The sequence below is a fragment of the Neltuma alba genome, unplaced genomic scaffold (genome assembly GCF_004799145.2).
Source record: "Neltuma alba isolate B1F8T4 unplaced genomic scaffold, ASM479914v2 tig00011733_pilon, whole genome shotgun sequence".
NCBI classification, from domain to species: domain Eukaryota; kingdom Viridiplantae; phylum Streptophyta; class Magnoliopsida; order Fabales; family Fabaceae; genus Neltuma; species Neltuma alba.
In genome coordinates, this window is record NW_021636361.1 from 26,397 (window position 1) to 42,867 (window position 16,471).

The 16,471-nt window shown below is 36.7% G+C and overlaps 1 protein-coding gene across 2 annotated transcripts; it reads left to right on the forward strand.

Annotated features, from left to right (window-relative positions):
* The first annotated feature begins 935 nt into the window (after window positions 1-935).
* LOC114717332 (ABC transporter C family member 5) lies at window positions 936-15,579 on the forward strand. 2 transcript variants are annotated; one of them, XM_028902439.1, is made up of 12 exons: window positions 936-940; window positions 10,104-10,692; window positions 10,771-11,091; window positions 11,198-11,284; window positions 11,805-12,497; window positions 12,588-12,752; window positions 13,027-13,321; window positions 13,621-13,835; window positions 14,024-14,329; window positions 14,424-14,487; window positions 14,597-14,836; window positions 14,963-15,579. In XM_028902439.1, the coding sequence occupies exons 2-12, from the start codon at window positions 10,105-10,107 to the stop codon at window positions 15,073-15,075; spliced, it is 3,087 nt and encodes a 1,028-aa protein (XP_028758272.1). In that variant the 5' UTR covers window positions 936-940; window position 10,104; the 3' UTR covers window positions 15,076-15,579. The 2 variants fall into 2 exon arrangements, with proteins under 2 accessions (XP_028758272.1, XP_028758271.1); XM_028902438.1 differs by lacking the exon at window positions 936-940 and having other exon boundaries at window positions 8,350-10,692.
* Window positions 15,580-16,471: the final 892 nt, after the last annotated feature.

Sequence of the window (16,471 nt, forward strand, 5' to 3'; positions counted from 1 at the left end):
GATGCCCCTCAGTAGTGGAAGTGAACAGAAGCCTCAAAGCCATCACCTTTATTTTCTGTGTTGCTTTTACACACGTACACCCTGCATTCCATAGGAGTAATGCCAGCATCTGATCTGGTTCTGGATGAACCAATAGATTTGCAACGCAGTAAACATCAAAAGGGTTTTTTTTCATAAATAGGTTGATCCTGCTCTTAACTTTATGCCGTTAATATGTGATCTATCCCTTTTTTTTTTTTGAGTAGGATGGTATCGCTGCCTCAGGGTATTCCAGCACAACCGGTCAGACTAATCCCAGATGCACTCGCAGGTATCGAACCCATGACATGGTAGGGAAGGCGCCTTGCGTTCCCGTTTACGACCAGTCGGACCCGACCCTTGCAGGCTGTGATTATCCCTTTTAATTATGCAGCAGGATGTGCATGGTGATCTGTATATTTGCTGGGGATGGGCTGGGGCACATTTATATTGTTGCCTTATTATTTGGATTCTTGTAACTGAGAGCCAGCCGTACGTACAGCTTTTTAACCTAAATATCAAAGGAGGACCATCATTGCTGGTTCCGTGCACGCTCATGGGTAATCATGACTGCTCATTTGTCTCTTTGTGCGTGCAGGCTTTGAACTTTTCAAGTTTGAATAGTTTGCTTCATTTAATGACCTTTATCCAGAATCTTCTGTCCTTCTCCTTCTCCTTCTTCTTCGTTGTTTCACCTCCATGGATCTGCCACTTGGGTCTGATTCGTCATTAATTCACTTGGTGCATATATGGCTTTGGCTTTGTGTAAATAAATGTTTCTGTTGCTTCCAATTAAAAACCTCCCACTCTCACTTAGTTATTCCCCCTGATGCAATGCCTGCTTCGGATTTTATACTTTGGACCCCTCCATCTTTGGAAGTTTCCTCCTCCAGAACTGTAATAACTTCTGAGAGAATGATCCGTGAAGAGCTTGACAGTAAAAATTAATGTAAAATCAAGAGCTTTAAAATTATAAATCTTAAGGGTTCTTCTCATTTTATATTAATTCTCACTCAAAGCTCTTGCCTACCAAATGTCAATTATCATGAGTGATTGATTGGCAAAAAGAGAGGGGCAGTCTGGTAAAGACGCAACATTGTGTAATTCTATTCCGCTAGTACATATGATTTGACTTTGAGATTCTTCAAATTGTGGCGGCTACTTTGTTATTTTAATGTTTCCAGGGTTTTTTTTAAAAAAAAAATTTCAAAAAAAGTGTTTCAGAACAAACAAACAAATAAATAAAAGAAGCAAAAACCAACTTGTTTAACACAAGGGCCAAATGAGTTGGTCTCAGCTAACCTAAATTTAAAATGATAAGGTGCTCTTCTAAAGGTATTTGTATTAACAAGTAATTTTATAGAATTCAAGATAAATATGTGAGAGGGGTTTTGTTTTAAAGTATTTTTTTTTATTGCCTTCAAGATCTGAACACTTTTCAGTTTTAGCATCTTGGTCCACTTTTTTTTTTGCAGGCTAAACAAACATGTTTGACATATAAAATTAAATTTCATCATGCATATAAAAAACGCCGAACATTTTAATTGGCTTTTTATTTTAAAAGTTATTTGGGGATTTTGTTAATTAATTATTAAGTGATGAAAAGTTTGGGCGCTGAATAGATGTCGCGCAGGAACATAAAAAGTAAAAAGCATGACCTCCATAATTAGCCCCATTACTTTAGGTTATTTATACACGTACCCCTAAAGGTGAAGATATACAATAAAAAGATAAAGCCAGAGAGAGAGAGAGAGAGAGAGAGAGAGAGAGAGAGAAAGCTGCTAGACGTGTGAATTATAAAAGTAGTACATATGCAGGTACTTTATTGTTACAAAGTTTATTGTATTGTCAATTTAAAATTACGTGGTGGCCTAAATATTTTTTAAAAAATTTCTTGAAAGTGGCTTACAGGAAGGAAATGATATGCCCTACCCATCAAATAAAGCTGCCATCATCTTCCCTGTACGTCACAAGTCACAACCAGTCAACTATCTCGTGGAAATTAATATTTATGATATGATTGATTGGTAATTAACCTCATCCTGTTTTATTTTATACTAAATATAAAAGTAGTATTGATTAATTTATTACTTTGCTAGTCGCCTTGGATTATCAAAGAGTACGCCATTGTTCGGTTCGGTAGGAATAAAGTTTCAGGGTCTTCATCACTCTCCTGAAATACCCAACTATATTCGCTTTTCCAGTCATCTCTTTATTTTCTCCATTAGTAATTTTCATGACCACACGTTAATTAATCAGAATCAGAATATATACATATATATAGACTAAGTGGGAAAAGATTGTTTGAAAAAAGGGGAAAAAGGAATAATATTGGGAATAAATGATAATACTTTGCGTAATAAAAATAAATTCTTATGAGTTTATAATTTGAGTTTGCAGACAATTTTGATCACATGCTAATTAATCAGAATTACAATTTATATATTTATAGAATAAGTGGGAAAATATTGTTTGGAAACTTTGGGTAAAATTGGATGCCTGGCCCTTAGGGGCACGTAGGTCAGGTCCAGTTGGAGACAGATGCACATGAAAATGACTTTTTTTTTTTTTCACTTCTTTTTTATTTACTTAATTATTATTAACCGGGCTTACTGCGCTGGCGCTCTTCTCACCGTTTTTCCCTTAAATTATTTAATTAAAAAATGAAACAATTTTTTATTGAAAAAATTGCAAAAAAAAACCATAGAATTAGACATCTTGCAAATCAGGACCCACGAGAATATTAGTATAGGTTTTGATAACAATTTTTCTGAACCGGTTTTTGTATGCAATTTTCTTAATTCTACAGTTTTTTTGTGATTTTTCTTTTTACTTAAAATAGGTAAATAAAATAAAAAATGACAAAAAAAAGACCGTCAAAATAAAAAAAATTATAAACAAGAACCCATGACAACATTAATATGTGTTTTGACAATAATAGTATATGTTTGGAGAACAATTTTTGTAAACTAATCCCTATATGTAATTTTTCTATTTTGATTGTTTTTTTTTGTTGTTGCTATTTTTCCTAAACAAAACAATACTATTTGAGCTAGTTGTAGATGAGCGTCATTTCATTACATCGTATAATTCACAGCACACACTATATTGCATTGGGATTAGGAAGAGACGCGTAGATCATAAAGGAAGATTTTTCCAGATGTTTACGTTAGTTTTTAATTAATTATATATATATCCGGAATCTGATATAATTAATATGTTTAGTATAAAAGACAAATATAGAAGAATCATAATAAAAAATTTTAATTGGAAATTGGCTCGTTAATACCATGATCATAAAGTTATTGCCCTTCGTAAAAATCTTCAAGAATTGATTTAAAAAAAAAAAAGGGGAAAGAGACAGTCTAATTATTTGGGAGCTTTCACTCCATGTGGTCACATTCGGTGCCATTAATAAGATTAAGATTCTCTTTCATAACATAACACTATCATCCTTTCGTTTATAACGCCCGTCATTATCACCATTTTCAACATGCCACCCATTTTAATTTCTTCAATTTGTTCTTTTTAAAATTTGAATGGGCAAACTCAACTGGGTTACATGATTCTTCCATCAAACACGCTGACATGAAAACTTGTGTGTGTGTGTGCAGGGAGGTAACGAATTTGATACGGTGTATCAAAAAGAAAAAAAAAATAATTTGATTCTATTTCTGATTTTTTTTTTGGTGAAATTCTATTTCTGATCTTTGATTATTAGTGTCTACCTCTTTAAAGCGTAGAATTTCTTGCTAATAGAATATAATAGTTTAGTCCTTTTAATCCATTCTCCAATATTTAAAAATTCAATATTGTATTGATTTTTTTTTTTGGAAAAAAATGCTTCATTCACTATTAATTATGTGTTTTTTGCCAAAAAAAAAAGTATTAATTATGTTTCAAATTCCAAAAGTTACCAATTACCATTAGTAGTTATAACTACCTAATGGGCTTGTTCGGAACAGTTTATAAGTAACTTATAAGTAGTTTATAAGTAATTTTTTAATAATGATTTACGGAATACGAGACAAGTATATGAGAAAAATTTTGTCTCAATTTGCCTGAAACGTGTTTATAAAAAAAATTTTAAGCCCTCCCAAACAGGTAAAATATCGTGTTAATTAATTTGATCCGCCTAATAATTCATGCGGTCCAGCGATGCGTTTAACTAGTTATGAATTATATGATTAATTTATTTATTAAGAGAGAGATATTCTGTACGAGTATCTTAGAATATCAGTTATCACGCCGGGGGGGTGCTATTTCTGGAAAACCCGGGGGGTGAATTGAAGCATTAATTATTAATAGAAAATCCAAAAAGCCACCATTCCAGAGAACTCATAATCTATGCCACTAAATTTTAATAAAAAGCATTAATTAATAAAATAATATCTGCTCTATTAATAATAAAAAACAATGATTCACGTCAGATGCATATCCCTTTGCAGATTGGACTGAAGTTTGTGTTGAATATTTTATATACGGGTGCCTACACACACACACACACAAATAGTAGTAACCCACAATATAATTTATTTTATTACTTTAGAATTTATTTTTCTTTTATGAGATTAATGTGGATTTAATTTAAAACTTCCATTTTGCCAATAATTCATGCCCAGAATTACATAATAATTACAATTATAATTAACAACCTCTCTTTGTTGTCCAGATTGTGTGCGTGTACTTCACGAAGCATGTTTCAGGGCCCGGCAGATTAAACACAATGTTATCAGCGAAAGATATTTATATGCTCCTTTAATCCTTAATATAAAGTTCATTTAACTAATTTGATTAGATTAAGAAAGTTAGGTAAGTTAGTTAATTATAAAAAAAAAGTGACATGTTTTTCCTAAAACACCATAATCATCTTTCTTAATATCCCGTCTCCCTCTTCTACTTGATTATGGTTGAGGGAATGTCTATATGGGTAATTTAGAGAAAATTGATAAATATAAAAAATATGTCTTATATTTAGGACCAAAATGAACTCAAGAATTAGGTCCTATATTAAGGACCAGGGGACTATATATGTACACATACAGTGTTATTTTTTATATAAATTACGATTATAACAGCAAGGAACAGCATTAGATTAAACATTGCTGGCGAAAAAAGAATTAGATTATTAAACACATTTAGGCTCGATCGAGGAGACGAATATTATGCATGATATATGCACATACAAAGAATACAAATTTAAATATCACTTCCTATCCTAAATACTAGTAGTGGCATAAGATTTAATTTATGACCGGGAGGTAGTATATATTATATACACACACACTATATTCACCGAAAAACAATATTGTTATCATGGGCACCGCCGTAATGACGCGTCCCGATCTGAATAATTAATTATATAAACAAGTATGATAAGATCGTGACATAATGCATCATAAAACTCGCATTTCTTGGCTGGCAGCACACGCACACGCACACGCACACTATTATTTATCTGAAGAAATTAAAGAGAGCCGACTTATGATCAATGAGATTTGAGAAACTACGGGTGGGTCCATTATTGATTTGTGTTATAAATCTCAATTAGGTACATCTAATAAATGTGGCGACCCGCGTCGCTAGCCGGTTTTTTTGGCCACGATGTCAATGTGTGCTATTACTTCCTGTGGCCTTAGTTAAGGGTATTGTATAAACACTGTTTAAAAAAAAATCCCACTTCTTTCTGCTCCGTGATATTATAGAAGTTAGTTAATTTAGTATTATCAGCACTTAACACTAGGCGTTTACTTTATTAATTATTTGCCCTAAACAAAATGTTTAAATTGCATGTGATGAACAGGTGGCATCCTTTATGATGCATACAAGCAGCAGCTGGCCCCAATGTCATTGTGCAGAACTGCGCAAACACACACACACATTTTTTTTTTCAGTTTTTAATATAAAAATTAATTTGAAAATTAATTTGATTTTAAATATAAGACTCTAATTTATTTTTTCTTTTTATATTTATTTATTTTTTAAGGTAGTCATTGTAATAGTTATATGTGTTAAATGTTTCATCAAATGGTAGTTCTAACTAGTATACATAATTAGCAAAGATATTTTAAGAAAAATAATATTTATTTATTACAAATAATTAACTTAACTAATTTTTTTAATTTATATAAATTATTCAACTAATTCTTATATTAAAAACTAAATTTGTCCCGTCATTTTATATATGTTGGTCAACTGGGGGAAAAATGGTGGCAAGAACGCCTGGGGAAACGACTTGATTCATCAAATGTACACTACACACACACACGTGTGCGAGCAGCAGATCTTGAATCTAAATTAAAACTAAATTACAATTGGTAAATCTATCAGAAGTTAAGATACCAATAATGGTTATAGAATGATACTACTCAGTGCTACATATAAAACCTTTATATATATTAGTATAAAGAGTCTTATATTTAGGAGCGGAAGAGTATTAGATTATTTGAAGTTATTGGACCTGTAAAAAATTTTTCATACCATTAGATTATGGAATTATTAATTAAAGAAAATTAAAGTTAAATCACTATTTTACGACTTTACTCTGGAGCTCCGGACCAACAAATAATTCTGTCCTCGTGTTGAGCTAAACCGGTTTTGAAATGGCCGAGTGCCATGAAGCTTTCTTCAAAACCTGGTTTTCCCTTTTGAAGCAAATCCGTACAATGTGATTTGTCGATGGCTGATCTGATCATCAAAAGGCAAATCACCACACGCTTGAACAGCCCACAAGTCAAGAAAGCCCCCTCAGCCGTAAACTCAGATGTCATTACCTACCACGGCAAGTCCTCCCATCCACCGTCCATTTTCCCAGTAAAAACCAAACATCCATTTTTATCCTCCGACCATTTATGACGTCATCGTTTTATTTATATTTTAAAAAAGCCTAGAAGGTGATAGAATAGGCCGGCTCGTAATCCCCCCACATGGAGCAAAATCAGATAGCTTCGGCAATGACAATATCTGACCACTGCAGAACCTGGTTAGGCTTATGAAGAGCCCTGTTCAATGTGATTGTCATGAGACAGAAATAATACTATGAATCTTTTTAAAAAAAGATTGTGAATTTGATTTATGGAAGATCATAAATTGTAGTCGGAGAACCAGGAATTTGCTATCAGATTTAGCACAATCTGTTAGTAATTGTACGATTTTTACCATGTTCTTGTCATTTCAAACAAAAAAATCCTTTTTCTTATTTTCAGAAACAAGCAAAGAAGGAGGAGGTGTTCATATTTTCACAGAGTTTTCAACTTATTTACAGAGAATGTGTGGTTCTGGGTGCTCCTCTTTAACAAACATGTTTGGGAGTGCGTCCATCTTCAACAAAGCAAATGATTGTGCCATCATACTCAGCACTCTCTCTCTGTCTCATCGGAATGCCACTACACCATGACAACACCCTGTAAAGTGGTAAACCAACAAAGCTATTCGTATAGGCCCTTTATTGTAATAGAGCATTGATTTCAAGAATGGACTCAGTCCATTCGTGATCTATTATTTTGTGGACTCATATTGCACCATGATCTCATCCCTCACCAAGCAAAATATGTGCAACAAATCTCAACTCACAGAAGTTTAATTCATCATTCAATCTATCTCCTTCACCTTTCCCCTCTCTGTATACCATCGCCTTCCTCACAGCACTTGCTGGCATGTGTTTGTGTGTACGTCTGTGTGTGTATATAATAGTGAATGCCACTTATATGGAAAGCTAAAAATTTTTTCAAGATCTTCTTGCAATTGTTCCGTTTTCTACTGGGGGTTTAATTTTTATTTTTATTTTTGCCTTCTTCTTTTTTCACTCACTCACCGAAAGTTGCTATTTTATAGCCACTGCAGCTAAGGCTTGTTTGTTTATGTATTAAATTATTTGTTTCGAGTTACCTCCTCTTTCTTCTCTCACTCGCTAAAGAACCTATTTTGAGCATATCTGCTGTAAAGGTTCTGATTCCCACACGCAAGTGTGAAGGATTGCACACAGGAAGCCAAGTTTAAAACGAGAATATCTAGAGAGCAGAAGAGAGAGCTCTCTCTTTCTGTCTCTCTGTTTCTATTCTACATTGTTATAAGCCTAGCGCAGCGAAGCTTACTCATCACCATCGCTGTCGTTCTGTGATCATCCTTGGGGTCATCTCTCTCGTTCTTTCTCTGTCTTTAACAGCTGGGTTTTTGAGGTCTACTTATAAATCTTGATCACAGGCTTGCCTCGACAATCTGCACCGGTCCTTCTGGTGATGTGGATTTTACCCACGTCAGGTTTTTGGTTTGTTCCTTGGAAAATTTTGATACCTACTCCTCCCTTTGTCCATTTCTGGTGATATATATCGTGCAGGAGTGAGACGAACAAAGTTCAAGCTATTTTCTTCGTCTTCGTTTTCCGTGTTCGTGAGATTCTGTTCTGTTTTGTTCTCGTGTGCAATGTGTCTCCGGAGTCTATCTCCAGATACGCATTCCTCTTCTTCATCTCCTTCGGGGTGAAATGCCCTTCTTCCAACGCTCTGATCTCTTCTTCTGCTTAGCTTCACGCCGACTCACTCCTCTCAATTGTCGCGACATTCATTAATGGCTATCTCGCAATTGCTCGATAAAATCTTTTCTTCATTGCCATCAAGATCGCCGAACTCCCTTTTGACAACGATCGTAGGATTGCCCGTTTTGGAACTAGCCGCAATCTGCGTCAACTTAACTATTCTTCTCGTGTTTCTCCTTGTAATCTCAGCGAGGCAGATATACGTGTGTGTTGGTCGAATTCGAATATGCAAGGAAAACACGACTGGCGATCCAAATCCAATTCGTCATAGTTATATCGACAGAAACACACACGACGTTAGAATCGGTTCGAGTTTCAAATTGGCATTGCTCTGTTGTTTCTATGTGCTCTTTGTTCAAGTCCTGGTGTTAGGATTTGATGCAGCTGCTTTGATCAGAGAATCGACTCATGGGAATACAGTGAACTGGTGGCTTCTTTCTTTGCCATCCGCGCAGGGTTTAGCTTGGTTTGTAATCAGCTTCTCCGCTTTGCATTGCAAACTCGACTTGTCCGAGAAGTTTCCGTTTTTGTTGAGGATTTGGTGGTTTGTCTCATTTGTAATTTGCTTGTGCACTTTGTATCATGATGGGAGAGTACTTATGGTGGAAGGTTCAAAACATCTTTCTTCTCATGTTGTGGCAAATTTTGCTGCCACTCCAGCTCTTGCTTTTCTATGCATTGTTGCAATTCGAGGTGTTACTGGCATAAAGGTTCGTAGAAACTCTGATCTTCGAGAGCCATTACTTACTGAAGAAGAAGAAGAAGAAGCAGGTTGTCTCAAGGTCACTCCATATAGTGATGCTGGAATTTTTAGCTTGGCCACTCTCTCTTGGCTCAACCCGCTTCTCTCAATTGGGGCTAAGAGACCGCTTGAGCTCAAGGACATTCCCCTCCTTGCGCCAAAAGATCGAGCTAAGACCAATTATAAGATTCTGAACTCTAAATGGGAGAGATTGAGGGCTGAAAATCCTTCAAAGCAGCCTTCTTTAGCTTGGGCAATTCTCAAGTCTTACTGGAAGGAGGCAGCTTGTAATGCTATCTTTGCTGGTATGAATACTCTTGTCTCGTATGTAGGTCCATACATGATAAGCTACTTCGTTGATTACTTAGGTGGTAAAGAGACATTCCCATATGAAGGGTACATCCTTGCGGGGACATTTTTTGCTGCAAAGCTAATGGAAACCTTAACGACAAGACAGTGGTATTTGGGGGTGGACATCTTGGGTATGCACGTCCGGTCAGCTCTAACAGCAATGGTATATCGGAAGGGACTCAGGCTCTCAAGCTCGGCCAAGCAGAGTCACACAAGTGGGGAGATTGTTAACTACATGGCTGTGGATGTTCAGAGGGTGGGGGATTACTCTTGGTATCTTCATGACATGTGGATGCTTCCTCTTCAGATCATTCTCGCCCTTGCAATTTTGTACAAGAATGTTGGACTTGCTTCAATTGCTACATTGATTGCCACAATCATTTCCATTGTTGTTACTATTCCAGTGGCTAGGATACAAGAAAATTTTCAAGACAAATTAATGGCCGCTAAGGATGAAAGAATGAGGAAAACATCTGAGTGCTTGAGGAACATGAGGATCCTCAAGTTGCAAGCTTGGGAGGATCGATATCGAATACAGTTGGAAGAAATGCGCGGAGTAGAGTTCAAGTGGCTACGTAAAGCCCTCTATTCTCAGGCTTTCATCACTTTCATCTTTTGGAGCTCTCCTATATTTGTTTCTGCTATCACTTTTGGCACTTCAATATTGTTGGGGGATCAGTTGACTGCAGGTGGAGTTCTCTCTGCTCTTGCTACTTTCAGGATCCTTCAAGAGCCTTTGAGGAATTTTCCTGACTTGGTATCGACAATGGCGCAGACGAAAGTTTCTCTTGATCGCATATCTAGTTTCTTGCAGGAGGAAGAATTGCAAGAGGATGCAACCACCGTCTTGCCACGAGGAACTTCTGACATTGCCATTGAGATTGAGGACGGAGTCTTCTACTGGGACCCTTCTTCTAGGCCTACTCTTTCAGGTATACAAATGAAAGTGAAAAGGGGCATGCGTGTGGCTGTTTGCGGCATGGTCGGTTCTGGGAAATCAAGCTTCCTTTCTTGCATCCTTGGAGAGATTCCTAAGCTTTCTGGTGAAGTATGTTGGCCAACTTAGGCTCTTCGTTCCATCTTGATAAAGACATCCTGCTACTAAGTATATTGGATTATTTTGCAGGTAAGAGTGTGTGGTTCAGCGGCATATGTCTCCCAGTCAGCATGGATACAGTCAGGAAATATTGAAGAAAATATCCTTTTTGGAAGCCCTATGGATAAAGCAAAGTACAAGAGAGTTCTTCATGCTTGTTCACTGAAGAGGGACTTGGAACTCTTCTCTCATGGAGACCAAACAATTATAGGCGATAGAGGTATAAACTTGAGTGGAGGCCAGAAACAGCGGGTGCAGCTTGCACGAGCTCTTTATCAAGATGCTGATATTTATCTCCTTGATGATCCTTTCAGTGCAGTTGATGCTCACACTGGATCAGAACTGTTTAACGTATGTTTTGCTTGACACAGAGTTGAATCTGCTTTTCTTGGTCATAATATAGTTGAATCTGTTTAAGTGAATTGGATTTGGCCTAATCTATGGTATAACTCTGCAGGAATACATACTGACAGCGCTAGCAGATAAAACAGTTATTTTTGTGACCCATCAAGTGGAATTTCTCCCTTCAGCTGATTTGATACTGGTATTCCTATATGGATTCATCTTTAGTATCATTTATATTTCAATGCATTATCGGCCTATTTAATAATGATTATTTTAGAACTTGTTGATTTTACGAATCAAGATATTCTATTTATTTGCTTATTTAGCTGGGGAAAATTCCTTTATTTTGACATTGTTCTGTTTCACAACAACTCTAACGTTATGAATGAAACTTCTTGAAATCGGTGATTATGATGCTTTCAGTTTCTTTTTAATTTCAATTAGTTTACCCTTAATACAATATTGATGTTTAGTCTCTTTAGCTGCCAATTTTAGTTTATCTTTGCTTACATAGATATTTATTTTGTGCAAGTGCTAGGATGGTTATTCTCACCAATATTTTCTTGTAGAAGTTTATGTTGATTTTCAGTTTGGGAATCTTCAAGTTCTATGCTACTGAAGTTAGGACCCTTCATTTGGTGTGAACCGAAAGAGATGAATTTTTTTTTGGATAAAAAATGTAAATGATATCAACTCTAAATCTTTTTCCCCCTTTCAAGGTTCTTAAAGAAGGCCAAATCATACAGGCAGGAAAATACGATGATCTTTTACAAGCAGGAACAGATTTCAAAACTCTAGTTTCGGCTCATCATGAAGCCATTGAGGCTATGGATATTCCTAACCACTCAGAAGATTCAGATGAAAATGTGTCCTTGGAGGCATCTGTTATGGCCAGTAAAACGTCCATTATATCTGCAAATGATATTGAAAGCCTAGCCAAGGAAATGCAAGAGGGTTCATCAGTTTCAGAACAGAAAGCAATCAAGGAGAAGAAGAAAGCAAAGCGGTCAAGGAAAAAACAACTTGTTCAGGAAGAGGAGAGGGTCAGAGGTAGAGTCAGCATGAGGGTGTACTTGTCATACATGGCTGCAGCATATAAAGGCTTACTGATTCCACCCATAATCATTGCGCAAGCATTGTTTCAGTTTCTTCAAATTGCTAGTAATTGGTGGATGGCTTGGGCAAATCCTCAAACTGAAGGAGACCAACCCAAAGTAACTCCTATGGTTCTTCTTCTGGTGTACATGGCTCTTGCTTTTGGAAGCTCTTGGTTTATATTTATAAGGGCTGTTCTGGTAGCTACATTTGGGCTAGCAGCTGCACAGAAACTTTTTATAAAAATGCTTAGAAGTGTTTTCCATGCACCAATGTCTTTCTTTGACTCCACGCCAGCTGGAAGGATATTGAACCGTGTAAGTTCTTTTTTTGAAAATGAAAATGCTCGAGTCCTATCTGGTGATTGTGGTGTACATTATTATATAACCCGAGTCATATGCCACCAGGTATCGATTGATCAGAGTGTTGTGGATCTTGACATTCCTTTTAGACTAGGAGGATTTGCTTCGACAACAATACAACTTATTGGGATTGTTGGTGTAATGACAAAGGTTACCTGGCAAATTTTGCTTCTGGTTGTCCCGATGGCTGTGGCTTGTTTGTGGATGCAGGTAATCATAATTTTTCAGCATCAATTTTGAACCTTTCAAGTTGGTGTTAAAAGACCTATGCAAAGGAAAAAGAGCTCCATGTTCAAGCTTCCTTTGCTAGTATTTCTTCTTAGTAGTTTGTTTTTTGATTAAACTGTCATGATTCACGATTGATTTTTAGTTTGTTTGCTTACCCAATAAAGCGATGATTGTTTCGCCAACCCAAAAAAAAAAAAAAATGCTATGATTGATTTAATGAACCATACTAATAATCAATTCTCTTTTTTTCTGGTAGAAATACTACATGGCTTCGTCAAGAGAGCTGGTCCGTATAGTAAGCATCCAGAAATCTCCAGTTATACATCTTTTTGGTGAATCAATTGCTGGAGCAGCCACCATCAGGGGTTTTGGACAAGAAAAAAGGTTCATGAAGAGAAACCTCTATCTTCTGGACTCTTTTGCTCGGCCATTCTTCTGCAGTCTTGCAGCTATTGAGTGGCTCTGCCTGCGTATGGAATTATTGTCAACCTTTGTGTTTGCTTTCTGCATGATTTTACTAGTGAGCTTTCCACATGGGAGTATTGACCCTAGTGAGTATATAACCTTCACAACTTCCTTTGCTTGTTGTCACAAGTTTAGTGATTGTATTGGAAACTGTTACTGGAAAATGATCCTTCTTGAGAATCATAGCATGAAAGAAAAATAATGATTTATAAGACCAAGGTGATTATGCCACCTATTGCACATTATTTAGTCTAGGGCTGCTTGTTGCTTTTGAATTCTTCAGGACTACATTAAGTTATCAGGAAAGGTCTTTAATGATGGTAAATATCTTTTGACATGAAGGTGTAGGATATATTTTCGTCACTAATTTCTGTTTTCTGTATAGGCATGGCTGGTCTTGCTGTGACGTATGGCTTGAATTTAAATGCCCGCCTATCACGGTGGATTCTTAGCTTTTGCAAACTTGAGAATAAAATAATTTCTATTGAAAGGATTTATCAGTACAGCCAAATTCCGAGTGAAGCACCAACTGTTATTGAAGACACTCGCCCTCCATCCACATGGCCTGAGAATGGCACAATCAGTATAATTGATTTGAAGGTATCTAATTAAGTTTCATATTGTGCATTTTGTCATCAATATCAATCTAAAATATAAAATTTATAGTGAGCTGCACTATAATCATGAACAGTGTGGTTTATTCCTCAAACTTCATTTATTTTGTAAAAAGTTGGGTAGACTTGTTCTTTCTTCTGTTAGCCACCTAACCTGCTCTGTTCCTTTTAAAGGTTCGTTACAAGGAGAATCTTCCATTGGTGCTTCATGGAACATCATGCACATTTCCTGGTGGGAAGAAGATTGGAATAGTTGGACGTACTGGCAGTGGCAAATCTACTTTGATACAAGCATTGTTTCGATTGGTTGAACCATCAAGCGGCAGTATCCATATAGACGACATTGATATTACAAGCATTGGTCTTCATGACCTTCGAAGCCGTCTCAGTATCATACCTCAAGATCCAACCTTATTTGAAGGGACTATACGAGGCAATCTCGATCCTCTTGAAGAGCACTCTGATAAAGAGATTTGGGAGGTTGATACATTTGCTTTAATGGATAACTATGTTTGTCAGATTATTATTTTTAAATCTTGTTCTCTGATAATCATTGAATTTTAATTTTTGACAGGCGCTAGATAAGTCTCAGCTCAGAGATATTATTCGGCAGAAAGAAGAAAAGCTTGATACGCAAGGTAAGCAGAATATACAGTTTATGTTCCTCTCCACCCTCCTAAAATGAAAGAATGGAGAAGGGTTTGAGTCATCAGTAACTATCATAATACTTGTTCTCGAATTTTGCAGTGCTTGAAAATGGTGATAATTGGAGCGTAGGGCAGCGACAACTTGTGGCGCTGGGGCGGGCTTTATTGAAGCAATCAAGGATACTTGTACTTGATGAAGCAACAGCATCAGTTGATACAGCAACTGATAATCTTATACAGAAGATTATTCGGACAGAGTTTAAAGATTGCACTGTCTGCACTATTGCACATCGTATCCCTACTGTTATTGACAGTGATCTTGTTCTAGTCCTCAGTGATGGTAAGTGAAGTTACATCCAATTCTTCTACTTTCTTTCTTACCTTAACCATACAAAATTTGCAATCAGTCTCACATTATGGGGTTTGACTTGCTGACTTTGGAAACTAATTTTTATTTTGTTTGCAGGTCGAGTGGCAGAGTTTGACACGCCATCCCGACTATTAGAGGATAAGTCCTCGATGTTCCTGAAGTTGGTGACAGAGTATTCATCAAGGTCAAGTGGCATACCAGATTTTTGAACCGGATGGCATGCCTCAAGGCCTTCAGATTTGGTGGTGACAAGAGAGCTCAAGACAGCTCAAAGGTTGAAGCAGCTAGTGCAGCCTCAGCTGTTGCTGCTGCAACAGGATCATTCGGCACATTCAGGAAAAAGGGAAGGACAAGAGGTGCAAGTGACTCCCCATGAAGCAAGCAAGCAAGCACCGAAATGGGAAGGAAACTGTTAGATTCTAGTTTGAAAGTTAAATTCATTTTGGAAGAATTCATGCATGGATGGATAGCATGATTTGTAACACAAAATAAGATAGACTTCACTGTCATTACGGGAAAGGGAAATAAGGGCCTCTCAAATTGGACTCAATATGCGCAATAATAAGTAGTCTTAGAATCAGGCATTAGTTTTTGTTCTTTGCTTGGTCAGGAGGGAGTGTAGAGCCGAACTAGTCTTTTTTTGTATTCCACGGTTTCTTGCTACCAGAAATTCAGTTTTAGTTGATGTTTTCTTCTAAATAGTTTATTATTGTTCTCATTTCTCGCAAATTTTATCTGATCGTATGTTTGATCATCTTATTGTATCTCCGCCCACAAAAAAACAGAGAGCCGTAGTTATTTTCACCTTTTTATATCAATAATAACTACATAATGCTGGCCAAAAATAACAGCCACGTAATTGTTTTATTGAAAAAGATAAAGAGTAGTGATAAACAAATAATTCCGACTCTCTCTATGTTAATAGCTATATCTCCTGTTTACTACTTTACTATATGATTTACATGGTGCTATATGATTTTCTATCCTAAATTCTGAAGTGCGCCGAAGTCATGCATATATTTACTTTGAACTCATTCTCCTAATAAACTCGCAAGGAAAAAAAACGCGTAGTCTCTTAAGGGGCAATCTGGCCGATTGGCGATTTCTAAGGCGAAATGGTCCAAACTCTTTTTGAAGCAGGCCGACCTTCATCTTGTGGATCTTGCCCTCATGCCATTCTCAATCCAACTTAGCTTGGGTCCAAGTCCAAGCTCTGTCATGTGCCTTCCAACATGCAGGCTCAGGGGTAGATCCTCTAAATTCGCAAAGCTAACTCAGAGTGCCTCTGGAGAAAGATTAAATAATGAATAAATATAATTAAGAAGTGCGTATCTATACACGACGCAGCATCATTCTCTTTCCCGTGGGGAAGCGTATGGAAGGTACAAATGAGGTCAAGGTTCGACTTCTCCTTGATATAGGGAACTATTGGATACAGTTGCTGTGGAAAGAACTCAGAGTGGAACTATTTTAACTGACCTATTCTACTGCACGTTTTTGATAATACCATTCTCTTCCATCTAAAACGGGGTCTCAAGTGAATGTCCCTTGAGGTTCTGAAGATTCGCATTGTCATCTCAAACTGATGGAGGATTTAGGAGAGTT

Excerpts from the sequence above, each read along its gene's own strand:
- LOC114717332 (XM_028902438.1), top strand. The coding sequence starts at position 8,584 with ATGGCTATCTCGCAATTGCTCGATAAAATCTTTTCTTCATTGCCATCA. Across the intron at positions 13,836-14,023 it reads TCAGTATAATTGATTTGAAG|GTTCGTTACAAGGAGAATCT; the intron begins GTATCTAATTAA and ends TTCCTTTTAAAG. Across the intron at positions 14,837-14,962 it reads TGTTCTAGTCCTCAGTGATG|GTCGAGTGGCAGAGTTTGAC; the intron begins GTAAGTGAAGTT and ends TTTTGTTTGCAG.